This window comes from Chelonoidis abingdonii, chromosome 3, assembly GCF_003597395.2.
Source record: "Chelonoidis abingdonii isolate Lonesome George chromosome 3, CheloAbing_2.0, whole genome shotgun sequence".
NCBI classification, from domain to species: Eukaryota; Metazoa; Chordata; order Testudines; family Testudinidae; genus Chelonoidis; species Chelonoidis abingdonii.
This window is the reverse complement of record NC_133771.1, coordinates 102558844-102574363: the sequence shown is the minus strand read 5'-3', so window position 1 is coordinate 102574363 and position 15520 is coordinate 102558844. Positions and strand designations below refer to the sequence as shown.

The 15520-nt window shown below is 38.5% G+C and overlaps 1 protein-coding gene across 4 annotated transcripts in view; it reads right to left on the bottom strand.

The window, feature by feature from the left end:
- Positions 1-15520, bottom strand: part of LAMA2 (laminin subunit alpha 2) — a 490975-nt gene that overhangs the window by 149951 nt on the left and 325504 nt on the right. For 3 of the 4 annotated variants that reach the window (XM_075063935.1, XM_075063936.1, XM_075063938.1), the window contains exons 20-23: positions 11818-11924; positions 10491-10754; positions 7027-7207; positions 2487-2623 (exon numbers count right to left, since the gene is read on the bottom strand). In XM_075063935.1, coding sequence (XP_074920036.1) covers positions 2487-2623; positions 7027-7207; positions 10491-10754; positions 11818-11924 — 689 coding nt within the window. The remainder of the gene's footprint in view (positions 1-2486; positions 2624-7026; positions 7208-10490; positions 10755-11817; positions 11925-15520) is intronic. The other variant, XM_075063937.1, reaches the window with a different exon arrangement.

Below are 15520 nucleotides of genomic sequence, written 5' to 3'. Positions count from 1 at the left end.
GTGAAAGTACATGTATTTACAATATTGTTTTCATCGTATTTTATTTATCACTTGAGGCTTATGCATTGTAAATGAACCAGTCTAGTAGCCAGGTGTGCGGTAGCAGAGTGAGAAATAAAATGTGCTTTGTTAAACCCACAAACAAATCTTGACATCTGATGCAGGGCAGTCTTAGACAACACTGCCAGAACTGCAGCTGTCATAGGTCTCAATCTCAATGCCACTGAGTCTCACCAGGGCTAGTGCAATGGTTATTAATTATGTTCCAGTGCATGGACAACACATTTCACAGTGCAGACAGAACTGACTTTGTAAAAGGTCCTATAGAAAAGCAGGTAGTAAGAGAAGCTGAAGACCTTCGAAGGGTAGAAGAATCAATCCCTCAGTAGTATCGGTAATGCTGGCAGGAAACATTCAATTTAATCAGTGGTAGGATGGGAGCCTCATATCAAGAAAACTTTGCCTGCAATAGCAACATTGTTCCAGTGCCAATAGTACAAGCTGCCACAGTAACTGGCATGGACACACGCTCACTAAAATTAAAGTAGTAAAGCTGGCAGGGAGAGGGACAAAATTTGCAGATTTAGTTTCCACTCAAAATTAAAATCTTGTTAACATGACTAGCTACAGCATCCCATCTGAATTCAAAAGACCTGCTCACAGCACAGGTCATTTATATGACAGACACACACTCAATCTTTACTGACTGCAACAGAAACACTAATGGTTAGCAAATGTTTGACAGACTGCTGTATAGTCTAAGAATTAAAACCTTTTCAAAGCAGTAGGCTTATTCAATAAGTTATGCTGGAAGATAAATCCCAGAGAACAAATTGTTCACCACACACAGAGATAGCTCGGGGTACAATATCAAAACCTAAATAACAACCACATATTTTTCTTTTACAAGGAACCAGTTTTATGCAGCATTCTCCAGCCTGAGAGTTATGAGAGATTCTGAAACCTGCTCCACTAAGAGCTCAAGTGGAGTGGGCATTCACACCTCACCTTGGAGAAATTAGTTGCAACATGCTAGAAGGGAAGATGTGACTGATATATCATTATTAATTTAGGTAGTGCCATAGCAGCTGCCATGCTAATACACTCATACAAAAGACAAACAGAGAATGGATTCCACAACTCAGACAAGGGTCTTCACCCCTATTAGGCTGGTTTCAAGCCAAGCATTCTATATTGCAGCAGAAAGACAAAGATTTTTACAAGAGGAGCTTTAAACACACATACAAAAGATTCTACATAATTAGTTAACAGCTTGAGCTAGATGAGAAACAACCCTTTAAGGAAGGTCATTAATGGGTATATGACTACATTCAGGCAATGCACTCTCTTCTGGCATAATTGCAGCAATATTAAACCCCATTTTGTCAAGGTGAGTGGCAGAGAGGAGCAGATATTTGAACGTGGCATAATATTCACTGTCACTAGTTTTCAGCCTTGGCTGAATGATACTCACCTTACTTCAGTGCATGTCATTACCATATCTTTCAAATTCTCCCCCTGCCTGTCTCACATACTCTCATCTTTTCATTCCCTCTCCGTTCTTCTCTTCTCCTTCCCTTCTTTCTCTTTCTTAACTCTTGTGACAAACTCTTGTGGGATTTAGATGCTCATAAGAAGGTTTACACATCTCTTAAATTAAGAGTATACAACCTGGTTTAGAAAGCACTTTTTAATTGCCAATTATTACCAAGTCAAAGACCCAGACTGTATAAAGGAGATGCTCTCAGATTCATGGGTGTTGTGTGCCCTGGTGGTTATGAACTTGTAATCACTGGCAACTCCCTAGGTGGAGTTTGCAGGGTGTGGTCTCTGGTAAGCTTATTAGCATGTGTGTAGGTTCTGTTATTATTTTTAGTGTGTTTTCTCTGTAGTGCTTTCATCTTAAGAAGAAATGCACTTGCTTTGAAAGAGCTGCATGGTAACTTAACTGTGGGCAGTTATGCTGTTTATAGTCTCTGAGGAAGGAAGGCAAAGCGGCTTCCAGAGTCAGTCTGTGTTGCTGATGAATTCACAGTGTAGGCAGGGAGCTGTGCAGCCTGCCCATCAGTAGGGAGAGAAATGTGGGTCTCCGCCCAAGAGAGGTGATCGCTGGAGTGCTAGAAGACTAAGAGTGGGTGCCCTTGATGGACCAGAGTAGGGAATACAGGTACAGTTGCCCTGAACTGTGACAGTAATCTTCCCTATAATACAGAAATCATAAACAAACAATATCCAACAGCTTCAGCATGGATGAACATATGGTACAAACAGATCTGCTGATGCAGCAAATAACAGATTGCATGCTAGGACAGAGTCTGCAGTATTCAGATACAGGTCATCAGCACCTGCCCTGATTGATACCAAAACTCACAAATGCAACTGTGTGGCTCTTTACAAGTCTAGAATTGCACTGTAGCTTCAAACTACTGTACTTTACCCCATAGAAAGCATGGAACACACACAGAGAAAATAAGAGATCCACTCACCTTGCACCCACTGACAATGTCATGACCCCAGTAATTTGGTGCACACTTATCACACTTCTCTCCTATGGTATTGGGAGGGCACACACAGCGGCCAGTGACTGGATCACAATTATTACCAAGGTGGGAACACTCACAAGCTTCAGGGGAGAGAGAGAGAAATAAAACAGAGATAAAGTCACTCTCCCTCCCTGACATATAGAGAGCAAGGTTAAGTCCATTTTCATCAGAGCTTTCACTACATGACACTTTTCTGTTGTCATATCTATATCTATATGAAATAAAGTTATTCCTTCCTCTTTTTCCCTTTTGAAGTCTAAGGGTTTCTCTCCATTTCTTGTTGTTCTCTGGAATTTCTCTGCAGAGAGGCTTACTTGTAGCCAAGCATCTCTATTTTAAGAGGGAGATATTTAAAAAAAAATCTAATCTTCCTGGCTCCCCTTCTTTTCATCCTTTTGCCTCCAAAGAGGTGACAGAAAGATAAAGAAGGAGGCAGTCGGACTAAATATCCTACCGCTGAACTGGTTGCCACTCCAAGTGGCGCTAATACTGTGGACAGCAGAAACTCCACATTTGCCACTGTGATCCCCTTTAGTTGCATCTGCTTCAGAAGCAGTTAAATCAGTAGAACAGAAATCCAGTTCTCTTTCTTCACCACATTCTGATTTTAATGGCTCTGTAATAAACTCTTCAAACAAAATTAGACTCTGATTTAAAATAAAATTGTAAGTTTAGAACAACGTAGTACAGCAATAGAAGAAATAAATCAATGAGCTGGATGATAAAATCCAGGATTTTTATGAAGAGAATGATAGCACTAAAGTTCTAACTGGAGCACTTATCAGAGATAATGTTCTATTCATAGTAAACCAGAATTTATGGAAAAAATTATTAAATTTACAAATGTTTGGATTCTGGGTATTCCCAATTAATTGTGATTAAAGAACTATCAGTTAAAGTTTCAGCTCTTAACTTTATTGGCTGGAACTGAGTCATCTTAAAATATAATGGGCCAGATTATGGTCAATTAAACACTTCCATGAAGGCTAGCACAGGACAACTCTTGACTATACATCATGGATAGCATCTTGGGTGGGAGAGCTGCTTTCACAGGTGGGTGAGTGGGGGCTCTGGCAATGCAACTGCATCAGTGTGCTGGAAGAAGTAATTTGCTCCAGGTCCATAGATTCACAGATTATAAAGCCACTGGTATCATCTAGTCTGACCTCCTGTATGATACAAGCCACAGGACTTCCCTAAATTAATTCTTGTTTGAATTGGAGTATATTTATTAGATTAACATCCAGTCTTGATTTAAAAATTGTCAGTGATGGAAAATCCACCACCAACCTTGGTAAGTTGTTCCAATGGTTACTGACCCTCATTGTTAAAAATATAGATAATGCAGGTACAGGGTTGGCACAGGTAACACCACCCTAATTCCCACACTCCCCACTACAGCAGAAAGGGAATGTTCCTTGGTCTATTTCTAGGGCAGCACAATAATACGCATGGGAGAGAGAGCTCAATAGTTTGCTCAAACTGGCCTGCTAAACCCAGAGTTGTGAGTTCAATCCTTGAGGGGGCCATTTAGGGAGCAGGGGCAAAAATCTGTCTGGGGATTGGTCCTCCCTTGAGCAGGAGGTTGGACTAGATGACCTCCTGAAGTCCCTTCCAACCCTGATATTCTATGAATGTACTACCCTTTGCTTAGGGTTTGTGGCACAATCACAATTTAGCTCACTGAACAGATAAAATATACCAATAAAAAGCCTTCTGTTGTTATATTGTAATATTTCTACCCCAAGCAGAACTAGATAATGAGCATGGCATGAAGATGTAACAGTTGGCTGGGGTTTGGTAGAAATTGATCTCTCTAAAACAAATCAACTGCTGCAGAAAATTATTAAACTTTTGCCTTGAACCTACAATGACCTTCATGCAGATGGACTCCTGTGCCCACACAGCTCCACTGACTGCATGCTGGCATAGAGGCCCAGCCATGCGGAGCTCACTGATGGACTGAGTCTTTGTCACTTGAATTCTTTTCTCTGGACTTCCAGACTTTAGTACTATTCCCTGCAAATGTTATTTAATTAAAAATAAATTGATATTATAATACACAATAATTTTAGAGTGAGACCTTAATAAAATAAATAATAATAATAAAAGCAGAATTCATTTGTTGTAAGTGAAGAACTGGATTCACATGTAGAAAGCTCATACATCTTTTCTCTATGGATCTCAATAATATATTGTGATACTTTGTTTTTCTATAATATACCTTTGTAGGTTTTATGTTTTTTTTATTATGCCAAAAATCTCTAAATTACATTCCTCTTGGATAAATGCTAGATAAAAGAGGCTCAATATTTTATTCTACACTTAACTGTCTCTTTGGTGCTCATTTTCATGGACTTTTTCTAGCATGATTTGATATACTTGAAAACATTCCATCTTTTCTATGTGATTCATTATTCAATTCCTGCATTTTTTGTCTTTTGAAATAACATATAAAAAGCTTACTAAAAATAAATGGAGGAGCGAGGAGACTGCATTTTAACAGAATTCCTTCCTGTCTGTTTTCTTCAGTTTAGAACTTCTAAAAATTGGAGTCTTCCTAACATTTTAAGTAGCTAGATTTTTTTTTCAATGGCTTTCTCATCTGGTACAAAACAAATATATTTCTGTCAAAACCAAAACAAAAATAACCCCTCCTAAAAGAAAAAACTCCCTTTTTACCTGGATTGCTTTCCCAACTTAATATACTGTCTTAAACTTTGTCTTTTTGTGTTTGGAGAAACAGAATGTAAGATTGTAATGTAAAATCTCATTTATTGTCCTTTCATGCCCTTTGCCCAACTACATGAAAAACATTTTGTAATTAGTGGGGAAAATATGTATTTAAGTGTTCTGATTATCTGTAGGATGATTAAAGACAGAAGGATTTCACAAAAGGGATGTGTTTTCTAGTTCTGTGACTGTTAGAAGAAGAGACCAATCATTAGCGTTGGCCAGAAAACAAGAATTCCATTTAATGAAAAACCTTGAAGTTTCCACATTTGGTTCTGCTCCAATGTGGAATGAAACCAAAACTTTCAAAACTGAGCTAGAGACAGAGATACTAACTCTAGATTTGGGACATGTATTAACCACTGGGCTATAAGTGTCAGGACCTCGCTCTGCCCCAATGAGTAGTTAAATACTTACACAAAGTGGAACAGCTCCAACAGGACCAATCAACAGAAGCAGAGTCTGATTCTACAGCCCAGTGTTTTAGGTGCTCCCTAGGAAGCAGGAGAGCCAGGTTCAAGTCTCTGCTATCCCAGATTTGGACCAGGGACTTGAATCTGGGTATTCCATATCCCACATGAGTTTCCCAAACCCTGGGCTCCTTGCTATTCTGGGTGGGTGTTGAGCTCTCTCTACCCCTCCCCAAAGAAATACTGAGCTGAGAATCTTTCTCAACAGAAGCTTTGCTGAAACTGATAAGTTTCTGTTTCAACATACTGGCATTTCCTGACAAAAAATATTTTGTTGGAAAATTCCTAACAAGCTCTACCAATCAGGAACTTCATTCATAGTTCTCTTGCTTTACGTGCTGAGAGCCTGATGATGGCAGTTACTGTTAGAGATGAGTGAATAACTGATTTTTTGGTTCACAGGAATTTTTGAAAAAAATGAACAAAAAATTCATTTCAGGTAGAACTGAAGAGTAAAATTGTGAAAATTTGGGTGAATTTAAAAAAATCAGTTCCAGAGTAAACAAAACTGATTTTGTTTCCCGTTCCTTTCAAGGGCTTATTTAACAAAATGGCCTAACAAGGAAGGGGTACTGCTGCTGCTCTCCCTATAACTTTAGCCCTGTAGTTAGGGCACGGGGAATGTGGGAGACCTAGATACAATTCCTACTCTGGCTAATGTAGAGAGGAAATTTGAACAGGGGTCTCCCACCATCCAGAAGACTACCCAAGCCCCTGGAATAGTCTGGTGTGGGTCTTCTCTCAGTCTCATCTGCTGAAGCTATTCCTTACTTCATGGCTAGTCAGTGAGTCTCTCATATCCTAGGTGAGTGCCCTAGCTACCAGGACAGTGCACTTTTCACTCTCTCTACCCCTTATTCAGAGCAGGGACTTGAACTTGGGTCTCACACATTCCTGGTTCCCTAGCTACTGGGATATTGTAGGGCTCACTCTCTGACCAGAAATTCCATCCATGACCTGAGAAACCTTCCCGACTGATCATTTCTGCAAAAGTTTACATGAATCACCATTTTTCAATCAAAAATTGTTTAATTTAAAAATTCCTGACCAGCTCTGTCCCTATGCCTTTTATGCCTACCCATGTTACAGCAGCTTGGCTATAAAAAGAAGTAAGAGTGGCTCACTCCATATTATCCTTTTTTTTCTCTGTATGCAGTTTGGCTTATGGCAATGGCCCCACTTTAGATATAGCATAGGATAGTCCAAGGAAGAACATGCTACAGATTGAGAAGGGAAAAGTCTGCAACAAGCCATTAAATGGGACCTGATTGTTTACGTACGAGTGCATCCTCCCTCTTCAAAGTTGTAAAATCCGTGAGCACAGCGATCACATTTCTTTCCTGCTACGCCAGGCTGGCAATGGCACTGTCCGTTCTCATCACAGTCGAAGGATTTGGAACCAAAAGAATTGCAGTTACAGGGAACACATCCTCTAGACGACTGAAGACCAAATGTTCCAGGCTGCCACATAAGACAGAGGAAGAGCATTTAGTATAGGCAAGGTCTATCCACAGAACAAAGAGTTGAACAGTGAAAGTGCTGGGGGCAGAGGGTTTATCTGAGTTCTTTCCACCTCAACGGCAATAAGAATAATCTGAAATAAATTACAAATAAAGGGCCAGACCCTAAAGCCTGAGGACATGATGTATCTTGCTGGCTCTGATCTGAGTAAGGACTTAAAGATTTTATCCAATGTTTATTATAATTGGGGCACTTTGTGTCGCTGTGTAAGCCTGTTGAATTTTCCTATGATGTCTGTTTCTAGAGCCTTCCTACACACGCAGAAATGGAAGGCAATCAGATTGCAAACAACTTCCCAAAGACATACTCGTAAGGCATCTCTAAGTATAGCAATTTATTTCAACAAGGAGATTTTGAAGTCTGCTCTAAAAGATCACTTGTAGAACTTTGCCATTGAAGCTGGCTAGAATGCCAGCTCCATCTTGCTGAACAGAATATTTGGATTGTGATATTATTGAAGGTTATAGTCAAAAGCTAACTGAATAAATACAAATACTGACTTGTGCTTCAGCACAGTCTGCTATACGCTTTGTACATTATCATTATGACTTTTATTACATTTGTCTGATTTAAGGCCTATTCTTGCTCCCACAGAAGGGAAACAGGATGGAGTGGCAGGATAGATTTCACCTTCTTGGGCCAAGGACCATTTCTCACACATTTGTCAAACTGTATATATGACTACAGCACTCTGTGAATAATGCATAGAGATAACTTACAAAAAACAACTGAACCTTCTATTTTGCTGCCAAAATGGGGGTGGCGGTGGGGGGAGAAGGAAGCATCAGGGTAAAATTCACAGGCCAAATTCAGCTATGGTATAAGCAAGTGCAACTTTATTTACTCCAATGTGAGTTGCATCCTTTTATTCTAGTTTTGAGTGCTGTCCACTATTTTCAGGGCAATTAAGTAGCTCTGACAGCTGAAGATAAAGCTATCCAATAAGCCCTTTGTTTCTCTTCTTTTTATTCTTTTATTTTTTCTGCATTAACCGCTATGGGGCCTTCCAAAATCAAAACCTAAGGCAAATATTCTGCAAAAGTTGAATATCAGTGGTTATAACACTAAGTAGCTTCCCCCCCTTAAGCCAATCTGTATAAGGTGAAAATACTTGTGAAGAAAGGAAGATAAGGCTTTAATATATATCACACTGGACAGATCTATACTGAGCTTTTGGCTGATAGGTTAAATTGCTGACACTGAATCAGCTGAACAGAAGTTCCATGGCAGCACAAAATTCTTTATATTAAAATGATGAGTTCAATTTTTACATTAGGTATATATTTGAATATGACAGGAAAACAAACTTTGCATATAGTGATTTTGTCATTAAAGTGCACGAGGCTGTAGAGGAGGAGTATTTTTGTTTAGCTGAGTTGATTTTCAGAGAATGTTAAACTCCAGAACACTGTGGATTTCATGTTATAGCACAACATTTAAGGAAAAATCCAGGTAGCTAGCTTGCTACATCTCAGTGAGATAGTGAAAAATTAGATATAAAATAATTAAATTATTAGTTAATATAATTTCACATTGACATTAAATTATGGAGAAAGAAGAAAAAATGTATTACTGTGTAACCTACATTGTTAGGGTTAGATCCTCAGCTGGTGTAAATCAGTGTAGGTTGGTTGAAGTAAATGAATTTACAGCACCGGAGGATCTGACTCAATGAAGCAAACTCTGTAACCCTCTGCTGTATGTGTGAAACTCCATTGTCTTCAATGAAATACCATGCAAGCAACTAAGGCCTGCCTACTGAAATCTGATCCAGGAAGGAGGAATCCTCAGATTCCACACTGCCACAGGGATCACCGACATGGATCAGATTGCTGGAACAGGGCATCTGGGCAGAGATCAGCTGGAAGAATCATGTGAAAACTAATGAAGGATACATATTACATATAATGAGTAATTATCCAAATTTTCATTTCCAAATTCTATACTGATATGCTACACTGGTATGTACCTTAGCATGATGAAACATAACAGGTTCAATTAAATCTACAGACCCTCTTTAAAGATTTCTTTCATAAGAGGAAGAAATAGAATTCAAAAGAAGAAATGTGAATATGCAAAATCTCAGGACAGACATTCAGATTAATGCAGCAAAGTAAGCATAACCCAGCATGCAGCTCAGCTGTCAATGAAAGTTTTGATAGGATCTAATAAATTCTATTTATCAGGGTGAAAAACAGTAAAATTGGCTCACAGGCTAGAACTGCACAGCGTGAAGGAAGGAAAGAAGGATCACCAGCATACTGTATTTTCTACAGTGATGAGTTCTGCAGAGTGAAAGGTATTCTGATAAGTCATGCAGTCCCTTCCAGATTAATCCTCAATAAAATCTATTTATATATTGAAAATAAGACTCTATTTTATAAGAATCACATGTAACAGGAAGCAAATTTCTCACTTCCAAGATCCTAGATAAAAAAAAAAAAAAAAGGAGTGTGCTGAATCTTTCTGAATATACTATTATGTTTTGTCCTTATGATGGATGTTTGTGTGTGTGTAATATATGTGCAAATAGTATGTGTGTATATGGTTTGGGGTAACAAAATTATATCCTAAACACTTGCATTTAGGAACAGGGCATTATAATTACACCAGCTTCAAAAAAGGCTGCTTTGACTAGACATGAAAAATAACAGGACTCTCCTGATAATTGTTTTCAATTTGGGAAATAGATTCCTCAAATAAGCACTTTAGCCAGTAAAAGAAGTCAGCCCAAGTAGCTAGCATGTAAATTACTGAAAACTCAAAGTCTATTACATATGATGCTCCAGAATTCCTCCAAATATTCATCATCAGGGTTGATCCTTCTCCTGGACTAAACTTCTTGGTATCTGGAATCAGTAAAGATATAGGGTGAAATCCTGCCCAGATAAAGTCAGTGGCAACACTCCCATTGACTTCAGTGGGGCCAGGATTTCACCCATAATTTCTGTGTGTGTCACTATTGATTATGTTATCTCTAGACTTATTTTGGTATTTATGGTTTTGCCTATATTGTGCTTTGGGCTATGTTCAATCCTGAAAGAGTGTAAATATTTTAGAAGTCTGCATTTGTACCATGTATTCCTAAACCTCTGGCTTCTTGATGACTGTTAATTTAGCATAACACAGAATGGGTGTAAAAACCTCCAACCACAATTTGGAGTCCTCATGCACAAACAAATGCTGAAATCCAGCCCATGCATCACACAGGTTTTCTGATTACCAAATCGACAGGCCTGTAAGCACCCCGGGGGCACCCGCTGGTACCAGTGAAGCCCCATCTCTGAGAAGGGACTTGGATTTGCTGAGTGGCCCGTGGATTTTCTTTCCGTTTATGCACCTGTCTGCTGAGCTCACAGCGTTTACCCATGAATCCTGATTTGCAGATGCATCTCCCCGACATATCACAGCGCAGTGACATGGATCTTAAAGGACTGCAGCCACAAGGTATGCAGAATTGCTTTTCTGGGGCCCACAAATAGTTGGGCTTTAGGAGTGAAAGACAAAAGATAGTTAGCCAACAAAGGCAGAGAAGTGATATGGAAAGATGTTGACAAAAAAAGTGCAGCATTAAACAAAGATTAGCTCTGCATCTACCATCTGATAATGTACATATGAAACAAAATACACAAAACATTGCATTTCATAATGGGAACTAAAATATAAACTCTATGGTTAGTATTAACTAGCTTTAATTATTGTATGTGCGTACTGAACAGTGAAGGACAAATTCTGCCCTCTATTACACCTGGTAAATTCCACTGATATCAGTGGGGCCCCCTTGACTAAAACCTTTGACTAATGTTGAAAATTGAAGTGGGGCATTTATGGAGGCCTTGATCCAGAAATCTACTTGAGTAAGTACACAGCTAAGTGTGGAAATAATCCATTCCATTTCCATAGAATTCCTCCTGTGCTTTAAATTAGGCACCTGCTTAGGTGTTTTAACAGAGAGGGGCCAAAGCCAGGAGTTCTCACTCAGCAGTCTGTGGAGCTACAATATCTATGAAGCATTTCCTAGTGGTCTGAAGAACAAACACTGAAAATCACAGATTTGGGGACTGGGCTGTTGGGTGGGTCCATAAAAGAAACTGTCTTTTGCAGTGTTTTTCATTTTTGAATTAATGCACCAAGACAAAAGGCAGTTTTGCCATGAAAATCTTCACAATGCATAAAGCACAAAATTAAATGCAGAGATGATAAGCATTTGCTTTTTTGCAAATCTCTTTTGAGGCAGTAATTTTTTCCTCAGGGCTCTCATATGTATTATCTTTTTCATATACATTAAGTATTGATATATAATTTTCAGGTGACTTAGAATAAAAAGGTATATATGTTCATTACACAGAAAGTGGCGTATTCATTTAGTGCTGAATTTTCCTCCAGAAAACTCCCTGAATACACACTGATCTCCTGCTATAGTAATAAAAGCATTTAACTTTTGTTTTTCTTTGCCTGGAACAATCCATCATATTTTTTAAGTGAAAAAGCACTTAGTCATGTCAAACAGTGGAGAAGAGTTACATGAAATCCCAGTTCTGAATACTCACCTTACACTCATCACAGCGACGCCCCACAACATTGGGCTTGCACTCACACTGCCCTGTCTGAGAGTTGCAGATCTCTGAGAATGAGCCATTGATGTTGCACTGACACGCTACAGGGAAACAGAGTTGTCACAATGCACTTTATGAGAACATGAAATGCATAACAAGAGAAAGATTACATTCCCTAACAGTTTCTTAAGCCAAGCATTTAGAGTATTAGACTTATAACTGGCAAGGTCCTGTGAAGTGCTGATCACCTTAGACTCTCACTGAAGGTAAAAGCAATTCAGGGTACTCAGCACATTATAGAATCAAACCCTATGTTAGTACACCTCTAACTATACATTACAAAACTATATGCACACTGAGGAATTTTGCTTCCAGATAAACCAAATCATTTGCATGTCACCAGAATCCAAAAATAGAAGGAGAGCATACTATTATGCACATGTTCATCTATAATCAAGGGTCTGAAACTTTTACTTCCTACTCTATAGATTATATGTTCAGAATCTCATGAAAAGCTGAGGAATGAGGAAAAGAGATCTGCTGAAACCCACTGCTTTTAAAGAGCAGCCTGTCCACTGTACCAAATCTTCATATCAGCAGGACGGTGGATGAGTAGCAATGGAAATGCACAGGGTTGAGGTTTAGAGAGTAGCTTGTTGTAATGCCCAAAGATAAAACTGGAGATCATATGCTTCCATGCCTCCATCTCAGCAATAGGCAATGTAACTCAGGTAGGCCCCCTGCTGCCATTGCCTGACCCCCATCCAACCCATGCCCAATCCCGCTTTGAAAGAGCTATGGAAAGGAGTTACTGCTTCTTAAGGCAGTATACTTTTGAATGCATTACATCCTAAGTTCTGATGCCCTGAAAGAGGAAGAACTTGATGCACAGCAAGATTATTGTACCAACTCCTCCTCCCACTCCCTTTGATCATGCCTCTCAGTCACACAGACCAGAGAACATGATGGTGAGGAATGTGACCATATAGACCCTTTTCACATCCCCCTTCCCCTCCAGGAACAGGACCATTTGTCTCCCTTCTTCCCCAGGAGAGGAGTGCATATAGCCCTATACTTTTTATAGTGTAAATTCCTTCTGCCTATCAGGTCCCTGCTCCAGTATCTTTTGCCCCTGCCAGCTTCTCTGAATGCCTGTTTCTGGTCCTTTTCTCAACCCACCTTGACAGTTTCATTTTAAGAAACACTTGTATTCCCAACGGTACACATTGTGATCACTGTTAAAAAGTTAGCATCTCACGTACCACCACATGGCATTTCAGATACTGCAGTTGTTCCTAGTCTATGTATGGGGAAATACTGCAGTCGTCTCACATGACTGTGTCAGATCTGCAGATAAATGCTAGCTCTTACACAGAATGGTATTTTCTGATTTTTTTTGATGTGCTATGTGATGATTGTCACTTCATAACAAAAGACTGCGTATTTTATAACTTGTGAGTCTATTCATTGTCCCATTTTCCTAGGTATTTAAATAAGCACTTCACATACTGGAATAAATATATACATAAATTAAAAATTGTATTATCCTAATGTCTTTTTTTGTAACAAGCAAAGCTTGTTCATGTCTTCAGAATGCTTTAATGTACTTACATTTTGGGATATATTTAAGATAATACAAATATTTAAAACCCCTTCTCCTGTAGATTATATCACTTGTCCCCACTTTTCCCTGATTCTTTTCTCTAGGTGCATCTTTGGCCCACTTCCTTCACCTTTGTATCCACCATTCCTCCTTATTGCCTCTCAGATTGTTTACTTTTTAAAAGTATCTACATTCCAAAAATGATATATAATGATTATTATTACGTACCTGCTTCAAAATAGCTTTCTAATTCTGAGGTCAACAGTGTAAGATGATACACTTGTAAACCTCCCTTCTTAAAAGCATAACACAGGTTGTCAGCATGTAATATATATATATATACACATATATAGTAAGTCTATTGAGGGCTTCATTGGATTTTTGTATGTCACACTTTTCCAAATATGGTATCTCAAGAATTTAAGACAGAAATTAGACTTTTTACACAGATCAGGTTACGTTATTAATATCATCATACTCAAAATTCCGCACAGAGTCCTCCTACTTTGACTACAGATGAGCTCTTGAGAAGGAGTGTAATACAGTGGTTAGGGCAGAAGTTGGAAGTCAAGACTCTGGTTCTTTTTCCCAGCTCTGCCACTGGGTAGGAGTAGGAGGAGCATGTATTTAGTAGTCTCCTCTTACAGATCCATGCAATAAACTGTATTTATCTCACTTACACACTGCTCACTGATTCACCTCCACTGTTATTATCCAAACCTCTGAGCAACTTCAAAAAGTTGCGATTTAATAAAATAGCCTGTCGGGGAAATGTTTTATTCTTTCCAGCAAATATGGAAATTTCCTCCTAAATTACATTGGTCATATCATATATACAAACACTCACTCATCTATCTTTATCTACAGTATGGTACACACACATACATATTATTATGCAATTTTTCTCATCTCATCCAACTGTGATATTACCAGGATAATTGCTAGCTGTTTTCTCTGCCAGATTGTGCTGTTTCACACTACCATCACTAAAAACCAATCCAGAAGAATCAAATCAAATAGGCTTAGGACGTTTGTTCAATATTCTTAGATTTGAATTTTTTTTAAAATACACTATGAAATTCAGAAATGCTGTGATAATATACAGCTGGGCCATCATTTGAAATGGCTAATGCAAATGACAATAGTATTCGACTTAAGAAAGGGCAGGAAACATTTCAAACAATAATCTCAGAGCAAAATTCATGCTTTTCAGTACTCTTGGATTTCACTCTTTGATAAAAAGTTAAAATTGAAAACAACCAAGTAAAGTCATAGTCCCTCTGATATTGTAGCTGCAGGGCAAACTTCATGGAATGCTGCTAAAGAAATATAAAATCTTATGCAAAAAGAAAATCCACATGAAAGATGGAGAGAAAATAAAGGCAAGTTAACTGTGAACACAAGGATATGAATACATTGAAAGGCTCCACTGTCATCCTAACTACCAAAGCAACGATTGTAATTATGCGTTAAAATGTATTTATAATACTTTTTATTTTTTATTATATGTTTTCATCATACTCCAGATACCTCCCCTTGGAAGCTGCCACTGTTGCAGAAATGTTCAAGGCTTCAGCCATGTCAATGTCTGAAGGAGGGCGAGGCAGTACTGGGAGCTGTGACTGCACCTGTAGTTTAATTTGTGAAATGCACTGCTTTTTATGTGGCATTGTATACTTTAAAGTCTTAAATCATGTGACATCAAACCCATGAATTATTAACCAGTTCTGAGACCACTTGTGAATGCTGAATTTTAGCACTGTCTAGGTGTAGAATATTTGGGAAACCCTTTTGTTAGTCATGTCACTGCTTTGTGCCTCAGTTTCCCCGTCTATAAAATCAGGAGAATGATACTGACCATCTTTGCAAAGCACTTTGAGATCTAATGAGGAAAAGTGCTACACAGAATCTAGATATTAGCATTATAATTTTGCATATACATACTGTGTATAGAGATTGGTATGCATACATATCCAACCATATCTTTAGCTATATACACACACAAAATATTTTTATGCATCCATACGGCTTATGGATACACATGTATATCCACACAATGGAAAAACTTGATAACTTGTCAATAACAATGCTTTG